At 35.7% G+C, this 22,188-nt stretch overlaps 1 protein-coding gene across 2 annotated transcripts in view; it reads right to left on the bottom strand.

Moving 5' to 3' along the window:
* LOC112022100 (BEACH domain-containing protein B) overlaps window positions 1-22,188 on the bottom strand; it is a 66,735-nt gene that overhangs the window by 25,321 nt on the left and 19,226 nt on the right. The window contains exons 1-17 of one of the 2 annotated variants that reach the window (XM_024054688.2): window positions 19,668-20,156; window positions 19,408-19,566; window positions 19,122-19,271; window positions 14,488-14,643; window positions 14,287-14,328; window positions 13,810-14,154; window positions 13,135-13,308; window positions 12,767-12,927; window positions 12,343-12,658; window positions 11,822-12,254; window positions 11,346-11,682; window positions 10,752-10,940; window positions 7,419-7,680; window positions 7,076-7,267; window positions 6,770-6,988; window positions 6,479-6,655; window positions 3,923-4,038 (exon numbers count right to left, since the gene is read on the bottom strand). In XM_024054688.2, the coding sequence (XP_023910456.2) occupies window positions 3,923-4,038; window positions 6,479-6,655; window positions 6,770-6,988; window positions 7,076-7,267; window positions 7,419-7,680; window positions 10,752-10,940; window positions 11,346-11,682; window positions 11,822-12,254; window positions 12,343-12,658; window positions 12,767-12,927; window positions 13,135-13,308; window positions 13,810-14,154; window positions 14,287-14,328; window positions 14,488-14,643; window positions 19,122-19,271; window positions 19,408-19,566; window positions 19,668-20,141 (3,902 nt within the window). In that variant the 5' untranslated portion in view covers window positions 20,142-20,156. Of the gene's footprint in view, window positions 1-3,922; window positions 4,039-6,478; window positions 6,656-6,769; window positions 6,989-7,075; window positions 7,268-7,418; window positions 7,681-10,751; window positions 10,941-11,345; window positions 11,683-11,821; window positions 12,255-12,342; window positions 12,659-12,766; window positions 12,928-13,134; window positions 13,309-13,809; window positions 14,155-14,286; window positions 14,329-14,487; window positions 14,644-19,121; window positions 19,272-19,407; window positions 19,567-19,667; window positions 20,157-22,188 lie in introns of those variants that run through there. The other variant, XM_024054673.2, reaches the window with a different exon arrangement.

Below are 22,188 nucleotides of genomic sequence, written 5' to 3'. Positions count from 1 at the left end.
GGGGATATATTATGACAATTAATTAATTAATTTACTTATAGTTTTATTTATATTTTATATGTTCAAATATATTTTAAGTTAATTACTGATAATAATTGTTGTAACTAACCTTATAAAAGTTTTAAGAATACTACTCCCAAAATTGTCATCCAACTTTGTTTTAAGTTTCAATGTAAAGAGTTAGAAACAAAAATACGCAGCTAAATTCAGTCGGCCACTCAGTAAGTAAAATAATAGTAACAATAATAATAATATCCATAATAATCCTTTTTTTTTTTTTTTTGATAGGTAAGAAAGATGTATATTCAAAAAACTGCTAAATGCAAAATAGCACCAGCATATCAAAACTACAAAAAAGATGGAAAAGCAAAAACATAAAAAGACACTAATTACAAAGAAGAAGAAAGCTAAGGAATAAAGGAAGAGAGCCACTAGATGTGAGTCCCCAAGCCCTAGCCTAGTCAAAAAGGGAACCAGAAAAGAGAGCAAGCAATTGGACATCGGATCTTTTTTTTTTTTAATAAGTAATAAAGATGTATATTCAAAAAAACTACCTCATGCAAAACAGCATAAGGCATAACAAAGATTACAAAAAGAGAAAAGAAAAAACAAAGAGAAAATTAATTACAAAAGAGAGAACTAAGAAACATGGGGAGAGAATCACTAGAGGTGAGTCCCCAAGCCCTAGACCTGTTTTTTTTTTTTTTGATAGGTAAGAAAGATGTATATTCAAAAAACTGCTAAATGCAAAATAGCACCAGCATATCAAAAGTACAAAAAAGATGGAAAAGCAAAAACATAAAAAGACACTAATTACAAAGAAGAAGAGAGCTAAGGAATAAAGGAAGAGAGCCACTAGATGTGAGTCCCCAAGCCCTAGCCTAGTCAAAAAGGGAACCAGAAAAGAGAGCAAGCAATTGGACATCGGATTTATTTATTTTTTTATAAGTAATAAAGATGTATATTCAAAAAAACTACCTCATGCAAAACAGCATAAGGCATAACAAAGATTACAAAAAGAGAAAAGAAAAAACAAAGAGAAAATTAATTACAAAAGAGAGAACTAAGAAACATGGGGAGAGAATCACTAGAGGTGAGTCCCCAAGCCCTAGACCTGTTGAAAAGGGAGCCATTGAAAGAAGCGAGCAGCTGGTCATTAGTGCTTTCCATGTCCTTAAACGTCCGCCAATTTTGCTCCCTCCAAATACAACACATTAAGCACAACGGAGCTAAATTCCAAATGCTAAACGAATGCCTTCCCAACCAATTCCACCAACCAAAAAGAGTATCTGCAACCGATCTTGGCAAAACCCATGAAATCCCAAAAGATCTAAGAACTAAGCTCCACAGCCGATAAGCCTTTCCACAATGAAGTAACAAATGATCCACCGTCTCCCCATTACAATGACACATAATGCACCAATCAACAAAATCAAACCCTTTACCTCGCAGATTGTCACCTGTAAGAATCTTGTCCCATACGGCAGTCCAAACAAAGAAAGAAACACGCCGAGGAACCTTAACCTTCCAAATACCTTTCCAAGGAAAGACAATAAGCAAGGGACCTCGTAGTTTATTATAAAACGAGCGGATATTAAAATCCCCATTCTTCGTTAACTTCCATCTCAAACGATCTCCATTCTCGGTTGGAGTAAATTAGAACCCAAAGTACGAAGAAAATCATCCACAACACCCATCTCCCAATCATTTGGTCTCCAAATGAAGCGGACATCCCAGCTTCTCCGTTCCTCTATCCCCAACCGTTCCAAACAAGAGGCCACAGAGGTTGCTTTATTGGAAGCAATCCCAAATACAGCCGGAAAGGTCAGTTGGAATGGTGAGTCCCCACACCACCTATCTATCCAAAACTTCACTCTATCCCCCACCACTACCTCTAACTGAATATTTTTGCTGAAAACCTCCCAACCCATCCGGATACTTCTCCACAAACCACACCCATGTACACCTCTACCTAGCTTGGATGTCCATCCCTCCCACTCTTTCCCAAACTTCAAAGCTATAACCCTTCTCCAAAGCCTTGTCTCCTCAACCCCAAACCGCCATAACCATTTTCCTAGTAAGGCTTTATTAAAAGTAGTTAATTTCCTAACTCCTAACCCACCATTCTCCACAGGTGCACACACCTTATCCCACCCCACCAAATGTGTCTTGGAATCCCCCCACAAAAAATCCCTTTGCAACTTCTCAATTTTATTGGCCACATGTGTAGGGATAGTAAAAAGAGATAAAAAGTAAGTTGGAAGGCTAGATAACGGATCCATCCAAATCCTCAAACATCTGCCAATTGTGTTCCCTCCAAATAATAACCATAATAATCATAATAATGGACAGTTTCGTCTAGAAGTTGATTGCACTGGAACAATCCAAAGCAAAAGCAGATGGTGAGAGTGCCAACCCAACAAGAGCAGCATCAATGGCCTACACCAATGCCAATCGACTGATACGAATGTCAGTGTGCCAAGACCAGCACTGCTGAATTTCACCAGAGTGCAGATGGAGGATGAAAACAACCAAATACAGAGAGACAGAGAGAGAAGCGATGGGCTGAGACCAACACAGCCCACGTCAAAAATCCAATATTTCCTTCTTCTTTTTCCAAAATTTTTTTCATATCCATGTCACAACCGCGGCCCATACATGTATTGACCATGTCAGACACGGACATGCTGAGCTTTTTGCTGTGTCTGTGCTTGCTATTGCAACTTATTAAAGTGTGGTGTGCACATAGTTTATGGTGGTAATTTGCATTTAACCCTTAAAAAATAATATAATAAGGACCTCAGTCAAATCAAGCCTACTTAAATATAATCCAAAGTTTATATCAAGTATTAATATAAATAATAATTGGTGAGGCAAACTACGAGGGCAATGAGAATTTTGGATGTTAGATTTGTTTGATCTTTTGATTGGGAGTTAGATTTGGTGGCCTCATTCCTCCAACTTATATATTGCCATATACCTATTAGAGGGACCACAAAACCTGCAGTAATTTCCCCAAAAAAACACAACATCCTTGAGGTTTTGAGTGAAAAACTTAACCCATTATAATATTATTTTATATGTAAACGGTTAATTATGTAATACTTAACCCTCTGAGGTTTCTAGTGTAATTAAAAAATAAAACCCTATGGAATCGTTTTATGTGAAAATGATGCTTTGAATATAGACACGTGTCATCACATGAGCAACTCACTATTTATTTTGACATATATTTAATGATTTACACAAAAAACAATACCAATGAATGATTAAGTATCACATTCAAAACTTCAGGGGGGGTTTTGTATTTTATAGATAAACCACAAGGGGGTTTGTACACCTTTCCCTTTTGTTTTTTTTTTTTTCTCTCCCCCCCAAAACCCCCCCAAGCACTTTGTACTTGGGGAGAGTTCCACTTGAACCAAGATATTCGGTGGTAGTAACTAAAATTCATTAAAAAGTAAAAAAATGGTGCAACCCTAGTCCATGGAAAATATACAAAGAATGTGTGAAGAGGTACTTTATTTATTTAAGTTTAATCTGATGATAAATTCTTATTAAAAAAAGGCTGCATGTGCAAAATACATGGTTTATTGCCTGTTTGTTAAAAGGCACAAGGGGATTATCCAAATTTTATTGTTATCCAAAATTATTCCAGTTTTCAAGTGGTTAAATTATTAATATGTGTAACTAGCTTAACAATTACAAAAGAAAAATAAATAAATAAATCCTTTTTCATAGCCTATTACTTGCAATGACTGCCAGACAACCCTACACTTGCCCAAAGACATGGTAAAATTAACAATCTCATAAACTTACACAAGAAAACAAAGACATGCATAAAAAATTGATATCACCATTAGGAAAAAAAAAGAAGAAGAAGAAGAAGAAGAAGAAAGAGGAAAGAAATTAGTGGCAATACCTGGATATTTGGTCATCGACCTCTTCCTGCAAAATCTCATATAAAGCAGAGCTAAAATCTTTGTGACAATCTAATTCTAAGGAGTCCAGAGAAAAATCAGCGCTACTTGCTGGAAACTGCAAGAAGGTCAAAAACAAAGTACATAAATAGACAATTAAAATCCATTTGATAAAATGACAATGCAATGTGAGCTTCATGCATGCTGATAGGCATCAGTTAACCATAACTTTCATAGCAATGGAATGTTGTTATCTAAAAACAACTAAGATCAAAACCTCATACAAGTACTAGAAAGATAAAGATATTATGCATCCAACTACCACACCGAAGTTCAAAACCTACGTAATGTAGTTTACGTAATTCAAATAGCAATTTATATCAGCCCACCCTAATCACCCAATTTAACAGTGGGTTGTTTTTTGTTTTATAGAGCACCCTAAAGACTCACTAGAGCAACAATGTAATTTCAAGAACCATAGCCAATAAATCTAACAGAAACAGCACTTCCACTTGTTGTAAGAGCAAGGTGGAAGCTGAGGTCGTAGAGTCAAGACCCATCAGGTGTGTGTAACTCAATAGATATTCTGATTAATATATTAGTTATAGGGTCAAACTAGTAATATTGCTTTGGAATTAAGCTATAGATAACATTTACATGTGTTAAGGTAAATAATTAACCTTAAACACAAGTTCTCAACCTAGAAAACATAGTATCAAAGCCAATGTAACCTCTAAAGAGCTGCCCATCATATTCAACCACCATTGATGCCATCCACCACACAAGAATCTGTAGTTTGCTATTGCTATCATCTGCCATGCCAAACTTCATTGGTTACCATTGCTGTCTTCTAAAATTCTGGTGTTATCTATTTCAGGCCCTATAGATGTAGTTCTTGATCCCAAAGACTTGTTAAGGTAGCAAAGGTGGGAAAGGTAGTCAAAATGTCTGAATTAGTTGCATCACTACAGGTGTAGAGGATGATGGTGAGTAATACTGGAGATGATCAAGTAACCCCTTTCCTCTTAAAGAATATCACAACATATCAGGCTCAATAGATGTAGTTCTTTCCAATAAACTTAATTGATGTCATGGGAGAACCCAAAGTAATTAACATAGAAATAGGTTTAGTCTAGCATTCATGGTGCAAGCAAACAAGTAAAAAAATTAGACCAGACAGTAGAAATGGATAGTGGAATGACCTTAGAAGCTGCCTAAACAAGATTAATAATGGTGGAAAGGACTCGAAGCAACAAAGGATGTCACTGAACCGGCTTAAAGATGCTTTAAATCAGCTGAAAAATACACAAACTGACTTAAGTATGCTTTGTTTCATTCGAAACACCCAAACTGGACAAAATGTGCTTTACAACAGCCAAAAACACTTTATCCAGTCAAAATAAAGTCTGTATCGACTGAAAAATACCAAAACCAACCAAAATGTGACCAACACCGGAATAGCCTGAGAAGGAATATATATGATTGGATCAAAATCAGGTCAAGTCAGAATAAATCAGGTCAAACTCGAGTTGAGCCAGAATAAATTGTGTCAAACAGGTCAAGCTTGGGCCAAACTTCTACCAAGATAAACAAGATATGCCAAGGAACCCCTGCCGATTCAGCAAGAAACTATGAAAGACCCCAGAAGTACCTCTTTTTCATCAGGAATCAACAAACCCAGCAGCCACAATCTTGGTTCTGTTGTTCCATGAACAACCTATTAACCAACAATGGTCACAACAATGTTGGTGAAGACGAGAATCATTACCTCATCTTCACACAACACCCAATGACATTCAAATGTCCAGAAACCAAGTACTCAGCCCAGTAGTGTTCAACTCAAGTTAGGATAAACATGTAAGGGCAAAAGGAAAGACTAGAAGGAAAGGAAATAAATGCAAGAAAGAATCTGAAGCAAGGGTTTTATGGCTATGATATTATGTTAAAAAAGGGAATAAAGGATAAAGAAATTGCACAGAAAGGGAGAAATTTTGAATTCCAGCCCTCAAACCACCCATTATAATGTATGCAAGAGTTATTCACAACAAGAAGGGGAATATTCTTGATGGTGACATATGATAGGGACACCTCATCTCTTGAATAACTCTTCTAGAAGAGTAATATTTGTACAACATAATATTATCCCTATACCATCTTTCTAACTCTATTAACACCAATGAAAAATCTACGCAATTTTAACACAACTAGGAATAGAAGAATATGTATAGTGAATATTGACATCCAAGTGCAAGTCAAGTGACCATTTCTAGTATCTGGTATCAATTATCCATAAGAATCAGAAGAATGAGCACATTGCCATGAAATTGTGGAAAGGTGGGTCAACCAAAGAAATGGAGAGAGAGAGAGAATATTAGGTCACTAGCAAATAAATGCTTAATGTGATTTTTAGGACATTCATTTTTATCCCCCTATTTTTGGGGTGAGGGGGGTGGGGGGGGATGAATGATGGGGTGGGAAAAATGGTAGCAAACAGTATAAATGAAAAATGATGATAAATATAACAGTAATCTAGTCGTGAAGTCTTCAAAGTTGTATACCGGAAGTTTAAGATCGATTTCGGAGCTAAGCATCTCATCGACCAGTCTTAGTAGATATAATGTATTATCTCTACATGGTTGAGACACAAAAATATTCTCCTCAGAAGATAAGTCCATCAGGCTCCGTATCAAATCATCATATATATCACGAAGCAAGTACTGATAAGAGACACCTCCCTGCAGAGCAACAATATTTAAGCAAACTGATATTTTAAGTGTAATAGCAACTTAAATAAGAATTACAGATAAATTAAAGAAGATATTGATGGCATAGTGAAGATTCCAACAAACCTTCTCAAAGTATGCAAGAAGGAAATTCACCGTCTCCTCCAACTGCTGCCAGCCACCTTTTACAGAATGCATATAATAACAAAGAACAACACTAAAGAGGTTCCTCACAAGACGCTGTTCATTTATCTCATTGTCACTTAGATTTCGTGACTCAACTTTGTAGTTTTTTATCACATCCAGCTGTATAGAAGCCATTAACCAAGCATTCCACCCATATTCCTGTTTGCAGCAATTGAGTATTTAGACAGTACTTTTAAGCATTAAGATAAGCATGAATATAGCATCAAAACTTTACTGTACTAATACCATAAAAGCTTCAAGATTTGAAGGATTTGAATCAAGAAGATCAAGTAGATCTCTGATTATTTTCATTCTCGCATGCACATCTTCACAACATGATAGGAATCTGAAAATGAGTACTAATATCTGAGGAAGAAAAAAATGAGAGTTATGCCCCTTGCTTTTCTGCCTGTCAAGCTGGTTCTGCATCTGTAACACCTGCAAACAACAATTCTAATTCAAAGTCAAAGTCCCTCCTGGGAAGATGGCTTGACCTCTTTGTTGTTCCCAAAATATGTCATAAAAAATTGAATACTAACAAGCAACAACACAGATAGAAAAGAAAGTGGTTTCACTATAGTGTAATTACCTGTTTGGGGCTAGCACCACCAAGAAGAACATCAAACAAGGTGGCACAAAAATTATCTGTCAGTTGAAACCTGAACAACCTATCCGACATGGCTGAGAAAATTGGTTGCATCCTTAAACTGATTTTCTTAGGGTTCTCTGAAAGCGATCTGGATCTTCCAACGGATAGATTGAAGAACCTTGGTCCCTTTTTCTCAGATGGAAGACCAACCAAAAGTCTTCCTAGAAACTGTAAGCTAAGCAATCTAATAGGCTCAGATTCCCTGTCAAAGACAAATTTAAAGATAACAATATTAGAATGAGTGATGTCATACATCATGATTTCAAAGCTTGCTTTTGCAGCTGGATGCCAGACTTCACATCATTTATAATGTATTTGTAAAAGAAAGTGATTTATTCGATGGTTACAATAGGGAGAAGGATTTGAACCCTAGATGTCTCCACTGGAAATAGCAGAAGGTGTCAGTTAAGCTACAAGCTCTTGGCATATTCGTAAAAGAAGTGAAATGCAAATTGCACAGTATAGAATGACAGTACTAATAATAAAATAACATTTAAGTAAATAAATCATTAAAAAAATAACACAAGGTGTTCTTAAGTTTAAAAGAAACATGAAATTCATTCATACCAGAAGGTGTCAGTTAAGCTACAAGCTCTTGGCTTATTCGTAAAAGAAGTGAAATGCAAATTGCACAATATATAATGACAATACTAATAATAAAATAACATATAAGTAAATAAATCATTAAAAAAATAACACAAGTTGTTCTTAAGTTTAAAAGAAACATGAAATTCATTCATTCCATGATGATTCATCATTGGTGATTTGCAACAGTTTTATAAATGAATAAATTTTAATCTCAGAATTAGAATAATACTTGCAATTACATAAATTTTGTTAGACCATGGTGGAATAATTAAAAAATTTACAGATGAAGCAAACTCTTAGAATTTCCCTGGTGAGAATACAGTGAAGTTGCTCAATGTTATATAGGTTCTGGAAAATGTACCGACAAATGATTCAGAATTGACTTCCAAAAGAGAATATCAACTGTATTTTAAACCCATTCCCCACAACATATCTCACTAACCATTGCCACTCTTTCTTATGAAAGCATGAGTACACAATTGGTTTCAAAAGCCTTCCCATTGACTTTTTCTCTTTCGATAAGTTAGAAACAATTTATTAAACAAGGCTACTTCATGTAAGGAGAATGAAGTAGCAAAAGAAAATATATATAGAAAGTTTTATTAAACAAGGCTACTCATCAACTTAGAAAGTTTCTAACATGTAAATAGTTTGTATAGTCTACAAATTTAACTATAAACCCAATGTTACTCATTAAGGATGACAACCAAACATTTACTAACAAATGTAGGAGACCTTCCATTTAGAGCCTATTATAAACTAATAAAGTATATGAACCATACAAAAATACATTTTGAATTTTAAATTATTAAGAAAATGCTGAAAATAATATCTACTAACAGATATCAGAGAGGATTGAATAAAAATCTCAGAATTGAGTTGAAACCTCAAAAGAATCAGATGTTAGAGGCTGTTATATTACATATATTATTGTACTATAGCTATTCAACTGGCATACCCACCTTTATGATTTATCCCTAAAGTCATTACCACTCTTTTTCCCCAACTTATATTGTTACACCTATCCCAACAAGCAAGTATCAGTACATTTTATTGTCTCCAAAAGTTGCACGTCAATTAATGTCATCAAATCTGTCTATATCCAGTCATCTGTATTAGGAGGAAGATAGTTGGCATGGTTAATAGACTGGAACATGTCCAACAAAGGATTGGAGACATTAATGATACCGGACAAGAATTCCAACTCTAACAAACAAAACAGAGCTGGTCATCACTTCATTGTCAAAGTTCATCACCTCATCCCTTTTTTTTTTTTTTTGGATAAGTAACGTAAGAATTTTTATTAAGGAAAAAGAAAAGCCAACCAAGTACACTGGAAGTGTACTACAGTGGTACAAATCAGGAACCCAGATTACAACAGTCAAAAAGATCTTTTTTTTTTTTTTTGGATAAGTAACGTAAGAATTTTTATTAAGGAAAAAGAAAAGCCAACCAAGTACACTGGAAGTGTACTACAGTGGTACAAATCAGGAACCCAGATTACAACAGTCAAAAAGATCAAGAAGAGATAAACAAGAACAAAATGGCACAACCAAACTCCAATCAAGGAGAGTACGGAAAAAGAAAGACTTAGGCTATGTTTGGCAATATGTAAAATGTTTTCCACCATCAACCACCGGCCACTACAAACCCAGCCACTAACAACCACCACATAACCAATTAACCTGAAAAAATCATAATCAAAATCAAAACCCATCAATCTCAAAATCAATATCAAAACCCATCTACCAAAACCCACAGCCTAACAACATTGAAACCCACAAACCACCCCAGCCACCAATCCACCACCCCCAATCGGCCACCATTAAAACCCACAAACCCATGAATCAACCCACCACCAATCCCCCAAAACCCAAGAATAAATGTAATTTTACAATAAATAAATAAAAACCAAAGAGTGCAGTGACCACGTGGGTGGGGGATAGGTTGAGACAGCGAGGTCGTTGGGTTGGGGGATGGGTTGAGGCGACAAGATCGATGTGTGCAGGATCTAGGCTTGGGTTTGATAGAGATGGAGGAGCAGAAGTCAAAAATGGAAGAGAAGACGAGATGAGGAAGAAGAGAGAAAAGAGAGAAAGATTGGCCGGTCCAGTGGGGCGGCGTGATTTGGGTGGTGGGGCGGCGCGATCTAGGCTGGTCCGAAACTTGGCTGGGTTCCTGGCTCTCTCTCTCTCTCTCTCTCTCTTCAGGTTTTCAATCCGTAAAAATGGGTTTGAAGGTAAATTGAGAGTGTAAATGATTTTACAGGTGAAGGGGCAAAATTTTACAGTCAAAGTAAATGGTTTTCAATTTGACCGAGTTTTACATGTGCACCCAAACACACATCAGGGTGTAAAATATTTTCTCAATTTCATTTACACCCGAAACAAACACAACCTTAATGTCAAGAATAAACCGTTCACAATCCTCAAAGCATCAAGCATTCCGCTCTTGCCATAAACACCCGAACAAACAATGCGGCAAAAACATCCATAAATCAATATTTCGATGTCTACCGAACTTGCCTTGCCAAAAGAAACTAACAGCTCACTAACGTTATACGGCATAACCCAATGGATACCAAACAAACAAAATACCATAGACCACAACTCATATGCCATAGAACAATGAAGAAGAAGGTCATCACCTCATTCATTATTGTATTTGTAACCATTGAGAACTAACCTCTGAAGAAGATTTACAAAAATGTGACAGCCAGCAATGGTATTGACTTGTTCAAGAAAGGGAGCAAGCAGTGGTTTCTGAGAAACAGCACGAATAACCATGTGTAAAACATCCTCAATGCATGACATATCCTGACTCGTCTCAAAAAAAGCTATGAGAGCTTTTGTATCTGCTGCCGAAATACTTTGCCTGCATATCACCCAGGACATTTTGTAAACTGTTTTCAGAAGTAAATAATGCATTAAAAAAAGTGCAAGCGTGCTACCCAAGTACAGAGGGTGTATACAAGGAGCAAGGCACAAAAAAAATAATTAAAAAACCAAAATTAAGAATTAATGAAAGCTCAAGGAATCCAGGAACCCCAGGAAACCAGCAACAAAAGATGAAGGAGATGTCAAAATCCATTAATATAAGGACTTCAAAAATTAGTATTTTAGCTTCAACACGCCTAAATCTTGTCCCTCAAAGCCAGGACATTTTTAAATGAAACTTGAAAAAGATGAAAATGACCTGCTACAACAGACAAGTGGAAACATGACAGCAAGTACATGTTCACAGACCATAGAACACATTCATCTGACAAAGGAACTATACCTGAGGCTCATTTCGCCAAGACTTAATAATAGAAGGCGGATTTTATGTATTTCTTCTAGACTAGGTCTCTCTCCAATAACTTGTTTGGTTGTGGGATGCAGAAGAGGCTTGCTGCCAATAGCAAATCGAGACTTTGCATTATTCCAATAAAATTGGCGTATCATATCGAGAACACGAGGGAGCCGACATAGACTCTTAAGCAACCTTGGATCATTATCGAATTGCTGGATGAGAAACATGTACAATTCACGCTGAACCTTGTAAGACGTGTAGAGCCAGACAAGAGGATTAAGAAATATACTAGATATAGCATCCTTGACAAGCAGTTCTGCCAAGCCTGAAGGAAAGGAAAATCATAAACACACAAGAAATATTTTTAGGAATTCACTGACCAAAAGGCAACAGAAGAAATAAGAAAATTAGCAGATGAATTTGAAGCCAGCTAAATAAAAACCAAGGAACAGTTTAAGATATACCAGAGTTTGCAACAACATTAAAGAGATGTTTCAAAGCAGAAAGTGTTTCCAAATTAAGTTGCTGTGGAGGAACCGATTGCAACAAGAATCCAAGTACAGAAAATCCAGAAAGAAGATGCATCTGTTGCTGATTTGCTAAATTCTCATCTAGGACCGAAGCAACTATCTCAATAACTTCAGCTGTGAGACGCTCTCTTGTGATAGGTGTCAGCAATGTATGTTCAAATTGCGCACTTGCTTCATTCTCATATTTAATAGACTCGGTGATTAGAGGAAAAAACACAGATACACCACCAACACAGTAAATTATCTGTTGCAGCAAGCGTCTTGAACACAACTGTGTGCCAGGCATCACAGTCGCTTTAAAGGAGTTCTTATCCATTGCATGATCAAACACTGGAGAAACATTAAACAATGTCCTTCCATCACTTGCCTGAAAGGAGAAATTAACTTCTTAGAGTTCATAGCCAGACAAAACAGTAAACTTAGAGATAATTATTCGTTCATGTAAGAGAGCAAACCTGCGCATTGAGTCCAAAGATAATTTTGGATGCAAGACCATCTTTAGCATCAAGAATTCCACTAGGCAACGGGTGATCATAAAAAGGTGCCGCTTCATTCTCAAGGAAGGAATACATATAGCTTGGTCCAAGGGAATAGATACCCTGGACTTGCTCAGAAGAAATGGCATCACTAAACAAATAAGTAGGACCAATCTGACCAAGAAAAGGAACTGAATCTTTGATCGACTCCAAAGTGTTTTCTTCTTCAAATATAGGCACATTAAGTTTTGCACCAATTGTGCAACTTGTTAATGATTCATTAACTTTTGCATATCTGACACAAAAAAGTATTATTGTTAGGGACATCTATCTGTTTTGAGAAAAATAAATCTTACAACCTTTTTCAAAAGATGAATAAAAAAGAATAGAGATGGCCTAGAACCTGCATCTTTCAGATGAAACTAGATCACCATCCACATAACACCTCAATAAGCTACCCCCAGAAAAAGCTCTTCCAATGCTATGAGTTATACAAAGAAAATACCATTTTTTTCTAACTAGATTAACGTGCAGTGGGACACATTGTCGCTTCAGGTTTAATGTCTGCATAAGGCAAGAAAAAGTCATCACCAATTGCATGCTTTGGCAGTAAATTTAACATCGTTAAAAGTACATAAAGGCCAAGACAATTCAGAATGCAACAAATCAAAATTTGAACATGTGCAATCAGATTGTATTAACAAAAACACAATTTCAGATCGAATAGAAATGAAACACCGAGAATTTCCTAACTGAAAACGTATATTTTACCTCATAAATAAGCTTGTCCCTTGTAACCAAAGCCACACACCCCCGACCATTTTCTGTAAGAAAACTGAAAAGACCCATTGCTCCACTCCTTGGGAAGTTCTCTACCCTAAGCCAACAGGAAAAAGAAAAACCCTTATTGAGAGGCCACTGGAGAGGTGTTCTAATTACGATCCCCTACAAGATATAAAAGAGAAAAATCAGGTATAACCTCCAATTCCAAGATCAAATATATTATGCCAATCCAAACAAACATTTCTAAAGGATTTCCAGCAGATTCATTTCATAAATGTTCCCGCTTTGCACCCAAAATTGCTTTAAAGACAATAATTTAAACTTAATAATAGAAATAACACCAGTTTATTTTCATCAATTTCTTCAGCTTATTTTGTTTATTACATAAAAGTACAAATGTAACTTCAAAAGGGTAACACATCAAAAAGTTGTATATTCCCGTTAAGGATGATAAAATCTGACCCAAACAGGGTCAAACAGAGTGGTATCCAAATGCAAATACAATCCCTAAATGTAGCAGGTTTTTCTGATATCGGAAAACAACCCAGATTTAACAGTCCACAAACTTTTGCAAATTTTTGGTATAATAAACATAAACTTCACAAGAGTTTAATCTACATGTGATTGTTCTTTGGGATTACTTAAGCTGGAAAAAGCACTTACAGAGTTATTCCCATTGAGATCAAAAAAGGAAGTTGGTCCCTTCTCATTTAGCATTGACGAAACAGTGGTCAACAGTAGTGAGCTGTACTGTTGCCTACTCCCAACTTTCTCACTTCGGAGGAGGGCAAAGATTTTGCGGATATCCTTCCCAGATATGCTATGTCCACCAATGACCTGAATTAACTGGGCAATTTTCAAGATGACATTATCAGTATCTTCTAGAGAAAACCATTCAAGAAGAAAGTTTAGCATTCCTGCTCTGACACAAGACGCTCGATTAGAAATGGAATCCCTAAGCAGCTGTTGAAACACATTGAGCCCATGATGCTGCAACGACTCACTGCTCTGCCCAATCAGAAAATGGCAAGCATGAGACAAAATTATGTTATAAAATCGCAATTTCACATATTAGTAATATAAAATCATGCAAATGGGGATAAACAAAAAGAGAAAATAGAAGGGAAACAAATCACCAACCTTCCGTAGAACACAAAGATAAAGTATGATGACGTCTTCATTCTGAGTCAAAGAAAAAAAGTTATATATGAGATGCATGACTCATAAATAAATTAAATGGCCCAAACTCAGCATAAATGTAAAAATCATCAATAGAAACTTGAGTAATCCAAAAGCATAACCAAATATCAAGAACCTAAAAAAGTTTTGGCTAAGAATCACCTTTATTATGGGGCTTGATTTTACATCAAACTTTCCATCTACAAGCATATCAAGCAGTGTATTCATTAGCCCTTCTCCTGGATGCCATTGGCTAAAGTCCAACAGCAGACTTTGCAATGTCTGGTAACCCTTGCCAGCAAGAGCTCTAAATGCAGCCTACAAAACATAAAGTAATGTAGAATTAGAAAGGTATTGGGACCATTCATTCAGAAAAATAAAAGGAGAATACTACTATAAATTCATCTCGACACAATAACGCAAACCTAGTACAAGGTAAAAAACAAACATAATATGGTGAAAACACTTTTAAAAGCGGTCGATCAACAGCTCACATTGAAAACAACCTACCCTATCAACACAAATACTACCGCCACCATGTTCATTACTGCTACACACCATCATCCTCACAACCATCTATGCTATTTGTTACAATTGCTCAAGTCATTGCCCTAAAATTGGCAATTTACTAATTTTATGGCAATGACTTGAGCATTGTAACAACTACGAAAGAAAGCCACCTTGGGTTGCAATCAATCAAGCTTTAAGAGGAGAAACAGCAAAAGAACAAATAAAGTAGAAGAATACCACGAGAAAAAGAATGCAAAAGGAAAAGAATACATTATGGGCAGGGGGAAGCTACTGAGTTCTAGATCAAACAGCCACCTCCTCCTCCCATAAGAAAGAGTGGAAGGTAAGGTTATGGGTTCAAAACCCACTAGGTGCGTGTGTAAACTTACCAACCAAGAAACAAAGGAGTCCTTAGTAAGATAACTCCAAGTCCCAAATGTGAAAGGAGAGAGAAGTTATCTAAACTACCTCAAAGGTTACCACCAACAAAAGCAAACCTCTACAATTTTTTGGGGGGTCCTGCTACGTTGTTGGGCTGGGTATTACGGTTAAAAAGGACATGCTGCCTGTGTGGAATGTAGTTCCTTCAAGTCTTATGTGGCTCATTTCTTATTTTGAGGGAAAGGAATTTGTGGGTGTTTGAAGATAAAGAGTCTTTGGTTCTCCTTAAGTCATAGCTGCTGAGCACAATCCTCTCCTGGCATAGAGCTCACTCTTCTTCCCAAGCTTTTCTCAGACTTATTGTTGATGATGGATAGCTTCACTTTAAGGTGATTTTTATTGTCCTTTTGTGATTGTACTTTTCTATAGTATACTTCCTGTATACTGCATTTTTTTTTTTTCATTTAATGAATTTTTTTTTAATTATAAGTAAAAATAAGCATTTTTTTGGGGGGGATAAGTAATGGTAATAGGCAAACCACTACATAATTATTGATAAGACTTTAGGCTCAATTCACACCTTTAATGCCTCGTAAGATTCTTATCCAATTACAGACATGGCAAGATTTAAAAACACACTGCAAATGCTGATAATGATTATAATTACAACTTCTTAGAGCATAAGACATTTCCACAGGAATTTCAAAAATTGTGTTGGAGTAATATTATCAGAGATTAAGACAAACTTGCTTGCCTTTGAAACTATAACCGAACCCTATGCACCTAATATTCAATGCTTTTTCTTTTTTGATATGTAAAAATTTCATTAAAAAGGAGCAGAGGGGCACAAACCATGTATACAGGAAGTATAAAGAGATTCATCAACAATTACAACGATAAATTGTCTTAATTAGATTAGAAATGGAAAACTATCCTGAAGCAGATATCCCCTTGTATAAGGATCAAAGGAAGGTGGACTTCAGTTCTAAAGCCAATCTTTCATGCCCTTCAAAACTCCAAGCATTTCTTTCTTCTAAAATACTTTCCATAAGGCAATTAGGTATCGCATTTCAAATGCTTATACTACAATGTCAACCATACCAACCTTGCCAGCAAGCTAGCAAGTCAACCACACCACATGGCATTATCCATTGGACACTAAAAAGGCCAAAAACCAACGAACAATGAATAAGCAAATGGTCGTCAGTCTTCTTGCTCTTCTTACGCAAACAACACCAATCTATCACAATAACATGTCACTTCATGAGATTATCCATGGTGAGAATTCATCCAAAGCTACTGTCCAAAGAAAAGTGCCACTCTAGATTGAACCTTGGGCTTCTAAATGCCCTCCCGAGGGAAAGACCAGCGCCCCCCACCCCCTCCCCCTGAAATTTAGAACTGTGTAAAAATATTAAATTCAAACACTACATTTAGATGGATTCCAACACAATTCATCCACTTCACCTTTCCACACTTAGGAGTATTATAGTAAGTCCATAGAGGCAGCTATAGATTCCAATTCCCAATCTTGTGTGACTCCCACAGAACTGCATCCCAATGAATGATACCATTAATGTGTTCTATGTTACCAACCACAGAAGCCTCTTTTGTGTGCTAAACAATTCAATTCAGGGGGGAGGGTGGGGAGCCTCCTTAAGACTTGATCTCCACACCATAATCATGCCAAAACTATACTCTAGTGCTCCCGCATTAAAGCTACTAAACCAAGAGAAAGTACCCCATCCTCTCCCTATGTATTTCCATCAGCAAACACCATGAAGCTCGATAATAGGATTAGAACCCCATCCTCCCCACATGCTACCTAACTTCTTATTCACCACCCTTCTCTAGAGAAGATCTCTCTCTCTTAGCAAATAGGCAAAGCCATTTTTCTATCATTTCTTGATAAAAGTATAATTGCTTATGAGAAAATATATATATAATTGCTTGATAAAAGTAATCATATTTTTAATGACCGTGCTCAATATTGCAAAGGTTAACTGAGTTTATTTCATTCGACTATGTGAAACTTAAACTCTTCACCTATACCACCCCATAATAAATTATGTTGCAACTTCTCAATATGACAAACTACACTCACTAGATTAGAAAATAAGAACAAGAAGGTAGATAGATTTTCTTTTATTTTTTTGAGAAGAAGAAAGTAGGTAGATTAGATAAAGTACTTTTGATAAAGTGATTCTACCTCCCTGGGATAAATAATATTTCTTCCAACTGGCCAGACACCTCTCCATTTTTTTTTTCAAAATAAAATTCCAGATTGCTTTTTCATTGAAAGTAAAACCCAAAGGAAGATTCAAATACTTCAAGTGGACATTTGACACCTTAAGTAGCAAAATATTTATCATATCCTCCACAGTCTGTATATTACCAACTGGTTCCTACTTTCTCAAATTAATCTTCAACCTGGCATTGCTTGAAACCAAATAAATACACATTTCAAATGCCAACAGCCTAAGGTTTCATCAGCAAAAATATGTGAAATTATTAACAAGAGTTATCATTTGAAGCACCAACAATAAAACAAGGTAAATAACCCCCTTCAACTTTCTTACCAATCATTCTACTTAATGCCTCCATCACTATAATAAATAAAAGTGGAGATAAAAGATCTCCTTGTCGCAACCCTCATGAATTATTTAAAAACTGCTAGGGTAACCATTAACCAAAATGGAAAACCAAAATGTGGAGACACAAATGATATGCAATGCTTCATATTGAGAACACTGTATAATCAAGCACCTAGACATTTTTAATAATCAAGAAAGAAATTTCCCATAACATTTGCAATAGCAAAACAAACTATAAAATAATCCGGCTAAATAAAACAACTAGAAATTATCTAGTAAGACATTCCTTAGCATGAGAAGCAAAGGGCCAAATCATCTATTTAATTCAATCAACTCAATTCCTAATAATGTAGTTGTTGAGAGCAACAACTACATTTAGATCATGTTGACATATTTAACTCTGTCACGAATGTTTTTTTTATATATAAGTAATGAAAAATATATTAAATATGCAAAGAGAGTTTCACCTAAGTATACAGGAAGATACATCAGGAAAAAGTACAATCAAGCGCAAAAATTACAGGAGTCCATTAAAGCATGAACTTCAAAAAAAGAACAATATCCTAACACCGCAACCCAATCTGTCACATATGTTTTTAGTAACAGTACATCTTAGCCAAACTTGCTAGCACGCTGACTACAATATCAATTTTGGCCTCAAAGCCTGTGCATCCTCAAATTTTGTACAGTACATTTAGATCGTGTTGAATATTTCTCTTCACAATATAATTACATAAAAAATCTTAATTACCTTAATAGCAGTATTGTAATACTCTGTCTTGAAAACTGTTTAGAAACAGGTTCCCAGATTGAGATTCAGTCAAATAACTCAACACACCCAGGTTCAACTTAGTCCTTCTAATCCAATAATCTTTGTTCTAGTCTGCTATCTGCTTAAAATTTTTCATTCCACTATGTTCATTTTCTGGCCATGCCATATGTCAGCCACCCCAATAATTAAAGACTTATAAAAATACCAAACTATTTTTCAAAATGAAATCCATCTGATTCCAAACAACCCTCTGATATCAAAGTAACTACAAATATAACTTCAATTCCTACAGGTTAGTTTTTCTAAATGTCACTCAGAAACCAAAATAATTGGCCTCTATGTGCAAATTCATAACTAATTAAAAAACCTCAGTGCATATATTAGGCAGACAATCAATTCATGAAATAGTTTCCAATGTTTCCAAACAACATTAAAGCAAGCAATTAAAATTATAAATCATGTGGCAGAAATCAATTTCAACAACCTATTGTATAGGATACATATAACAAAGAAGCATTTGACCACATTGCATAGGTTACCTTTGAGGCATCATTACCCGCAAGCAGACAGGTCAGAGTTTGGAGGACATTCAAAACCAACTTTTCACTATTCGCTTCGTCGAGGTTACCATTCAATAAAGACACAATATGCAAAAAGCACTCTCCATCACGGAACAAAGCCTGATAGTACTGAAGTAACACAAATCCATAGGACATCAGAATGTGAAAACAATATTGAGCTAACTTTCATATACACCCACACACAAATACATATTAAAATATTGCTTTATTAAAAGTAAGAAAATTGTCACACAGGATGATATACCACTGGATCAGTCCGAAGCATCTCTCTCATTCCAATTAATAGATCAATGGAAAGATTTGCAAAATTTTTTCCTCGTTCCTTTATTTCAGTAAAAGTTTCTAGAAATTTGGAGCATAACTGCAACTTTGCTTTTTGATTTTCCTCACTGAATGGTACTATCTGAGAAGGTAACAAAAAATATGAAAGGAAAAGAAACATCAGTTCAATTTCTTTAACACTAGCAATAAGGAAATCAGAAGAATAAAATTATAGAGTAATACCTTCATGAGCTCAAGTATATGCTTAAGTACACGGCTTCTTAAACCTTCTTCCCAGAATAGATCAAACAAACAATCAATACATGTGGAACTATGCAAAACTAAACTTCTTGCATCATCTGCTACTAAGAGAAATTCTGTCAAGAGCTCCATGGATGTTTCCATGCATTTAATCCAACTTTGTGCAATCTCATGTGAATCAGATTTCTGATGACTTTGAGTTTGAGTTTCTTCTGCATAATTAACCTCAATAGAAGAGCCCATATTTCCTGACCTTCTAGATTCTTGGGCTTGAATGCAAACAACTTTAAGCACCCGGGGAATTGCATTAAGTGTCTTAAAAGAAGCAACAGTTTTCTCAGCTGCAAGCTGTATTATGTGTAGAAGACTCTTGGCAAGAACACCAGCAATCTCAGGATTACAAGCACATTGTTCAAGTGCATCTAACAAAGCAGATGATTCAGGCTGCCATTGCATGAAGGAGAAGGACAGAAGAAAAAAATTAAAATGTAAGTAAAATTCCTAATGCTCTGATGCAAGATAAGTCTGAAGCGCTACAAGAGCACCATATTGCAATCAAATAAAGAGATAAACTCCTTGAAATTGCTACACAAAACACAGGGACAAAACTTTGACCAACTGTTTCATGCTCCTAGCATATACAGAGACAATAGTGCACACACATGACACATGTATATGAACACAACTGTAAAATGTGTTCAACTCAATGAATACTTGAAGTGCATTACACAAACTACCGTCAATCGGAACTTCTGCCTGAATACACAGATTGTTTAAAAGTTAAAAACAACTCAAAATGGTCCATTTTACCGATCATGAAAATTCCCCATCACATTGTCTGTTATAATTATGCAGAAAATTCAAGCGGTTTTCTGAAGCACAGAAGATCAAACTTGGGAGTTACCAATTCAAAAGACACAAGACAGTTCTTTAATAGTGAATCTAACATAAGATACAAATTTTTTTTTGATAAGTAAGAGAGAATTATATTCAAGAGGCTACCTCATGCAAACAACATAAGGCAGAACAGAGAGTACAGAGAGGGAAACAAACAAGAAAAAACAACAAAACAAACAACAGTCAACAGAAAACTAAGTACAAAGAAGGGAATTTAGGAACATAGGGAGAGAATCACTAGAGGTGAGTCCCTAAGGAGAAATTAACTTCTTAGAGTTCATAGCCAGACAAAACAGTAAACTTAGAGATAATTATTCGTTCATGTAAGAGAGCAAACCTGCGCATTGAGTCCAAAGATAATTTTGGATGCAAGACCATCTTTAGCATCAAGAATTCCACTAGGCAACGGGTGATCATAAAAAGGTGCCGCTTCATTCTCAAGGAAGGAATACATATAGCTTGGTCCAAGGGAATAGATACCCTGGACTTGCTCAGAAGAAATGGCATCACTAAACAAATAAGTAGGACCAATCTGACCAAGAAAAGGAACTGAATCTTTGATCGACTCCAAAGTGTTTTCTTCTTCAAATATAGGCACATTAAGTTTTGCACCAATTGTGCAACTTGTTAATGATTCATTAACTTTTGCATATCTGACACAAAAAAGTATTAGTGTTAGGGACATCTATCTGTTTTGAGAAAAATAAATCTTACAACCTTTTTCAAAAGATGAATAAAAAAGAATAGAGATGGCCTAGAACCTGCATCTTTCAGATGAAACTAGATCACCATCCACATAACACCTCAATAAGCTACCCCCAGAAAAAGCTCTTCCAATGCTATGAGTTATACAAAGAAAATACCATTTTTTTCTAACTAGATTAACGTGCAGTGGGACACATTGTCGCTTCAGGTTTAATGTCTGCATAAGGCAAGAAAAAGTCATCACCAATTGCATGCTTTGGCAGTAAATTTAACATCGTTAAAAGTACATAAAGGCCAAGACAATTCAGAATGCAACAAATCAAAATTTGAACATGTGCAATCAGATTGTATTAACAAAAACACAATTTCAGATCGAATAGAAATGAAACACCGAGAATTTCCTAACTGAAAACGTATATTTTACCTCATAAATAAGCTTGTCCCTTGTAACCAAAGCCACACACCCCCGACCATTTTCTGTAAGAAAACTGAAAAGACCCATTGCTCCACTCCTTGGGAAGTTCTCTACCCTAAGCCAACAGGAAAAAGAAAAACCCTTATTGAGAGGCCACTGGAGAGGTGTTCTAATTACGATCCCCTACAAGATATAAAAGAGAAAAATCAGGTATAACCTCCAATTCCAAGATCAAATATATTATGCCAATCCAAACAAACATTTCTAAAGGATTTCCAGCAGATTCATTTCATAAATGTTCCCGCTTTGCACCCAAAATTGCTTTAAAGACAATAATTTAAACTTAATAATAGAAATAACACCAGTTTATTTTCATCAATTTCTTCAGCTTATTTTGTTTATTACATAAAAGTACAAATGTAACTTGAAAAGGGTAACACATCAAAAAGTTGTATATTCCCGTTAAGGATGATAAAATCTGACCCA

The sequence above is a fragment of the Quercus suber genome, unplaced genomic scaffold (genome assembly GCF_002906115.3).
Source record: "Quercus suber isolate HL8 unplaced genomic scaffold, Cork oak 2.0 scaffold_588, whole genome shotgun sequence".
Taxonomy (NCBI): Eukaryota; Viridiplantae; Streptophyta; class Magnoliopsida; order Fagales; family Fagaceae; genus Quercus; species Quercus suber.
Note: the sequence above shows the minus strand (reverse complement) of the source record. Positions and strands in the feature narration are given on the sequence as shown.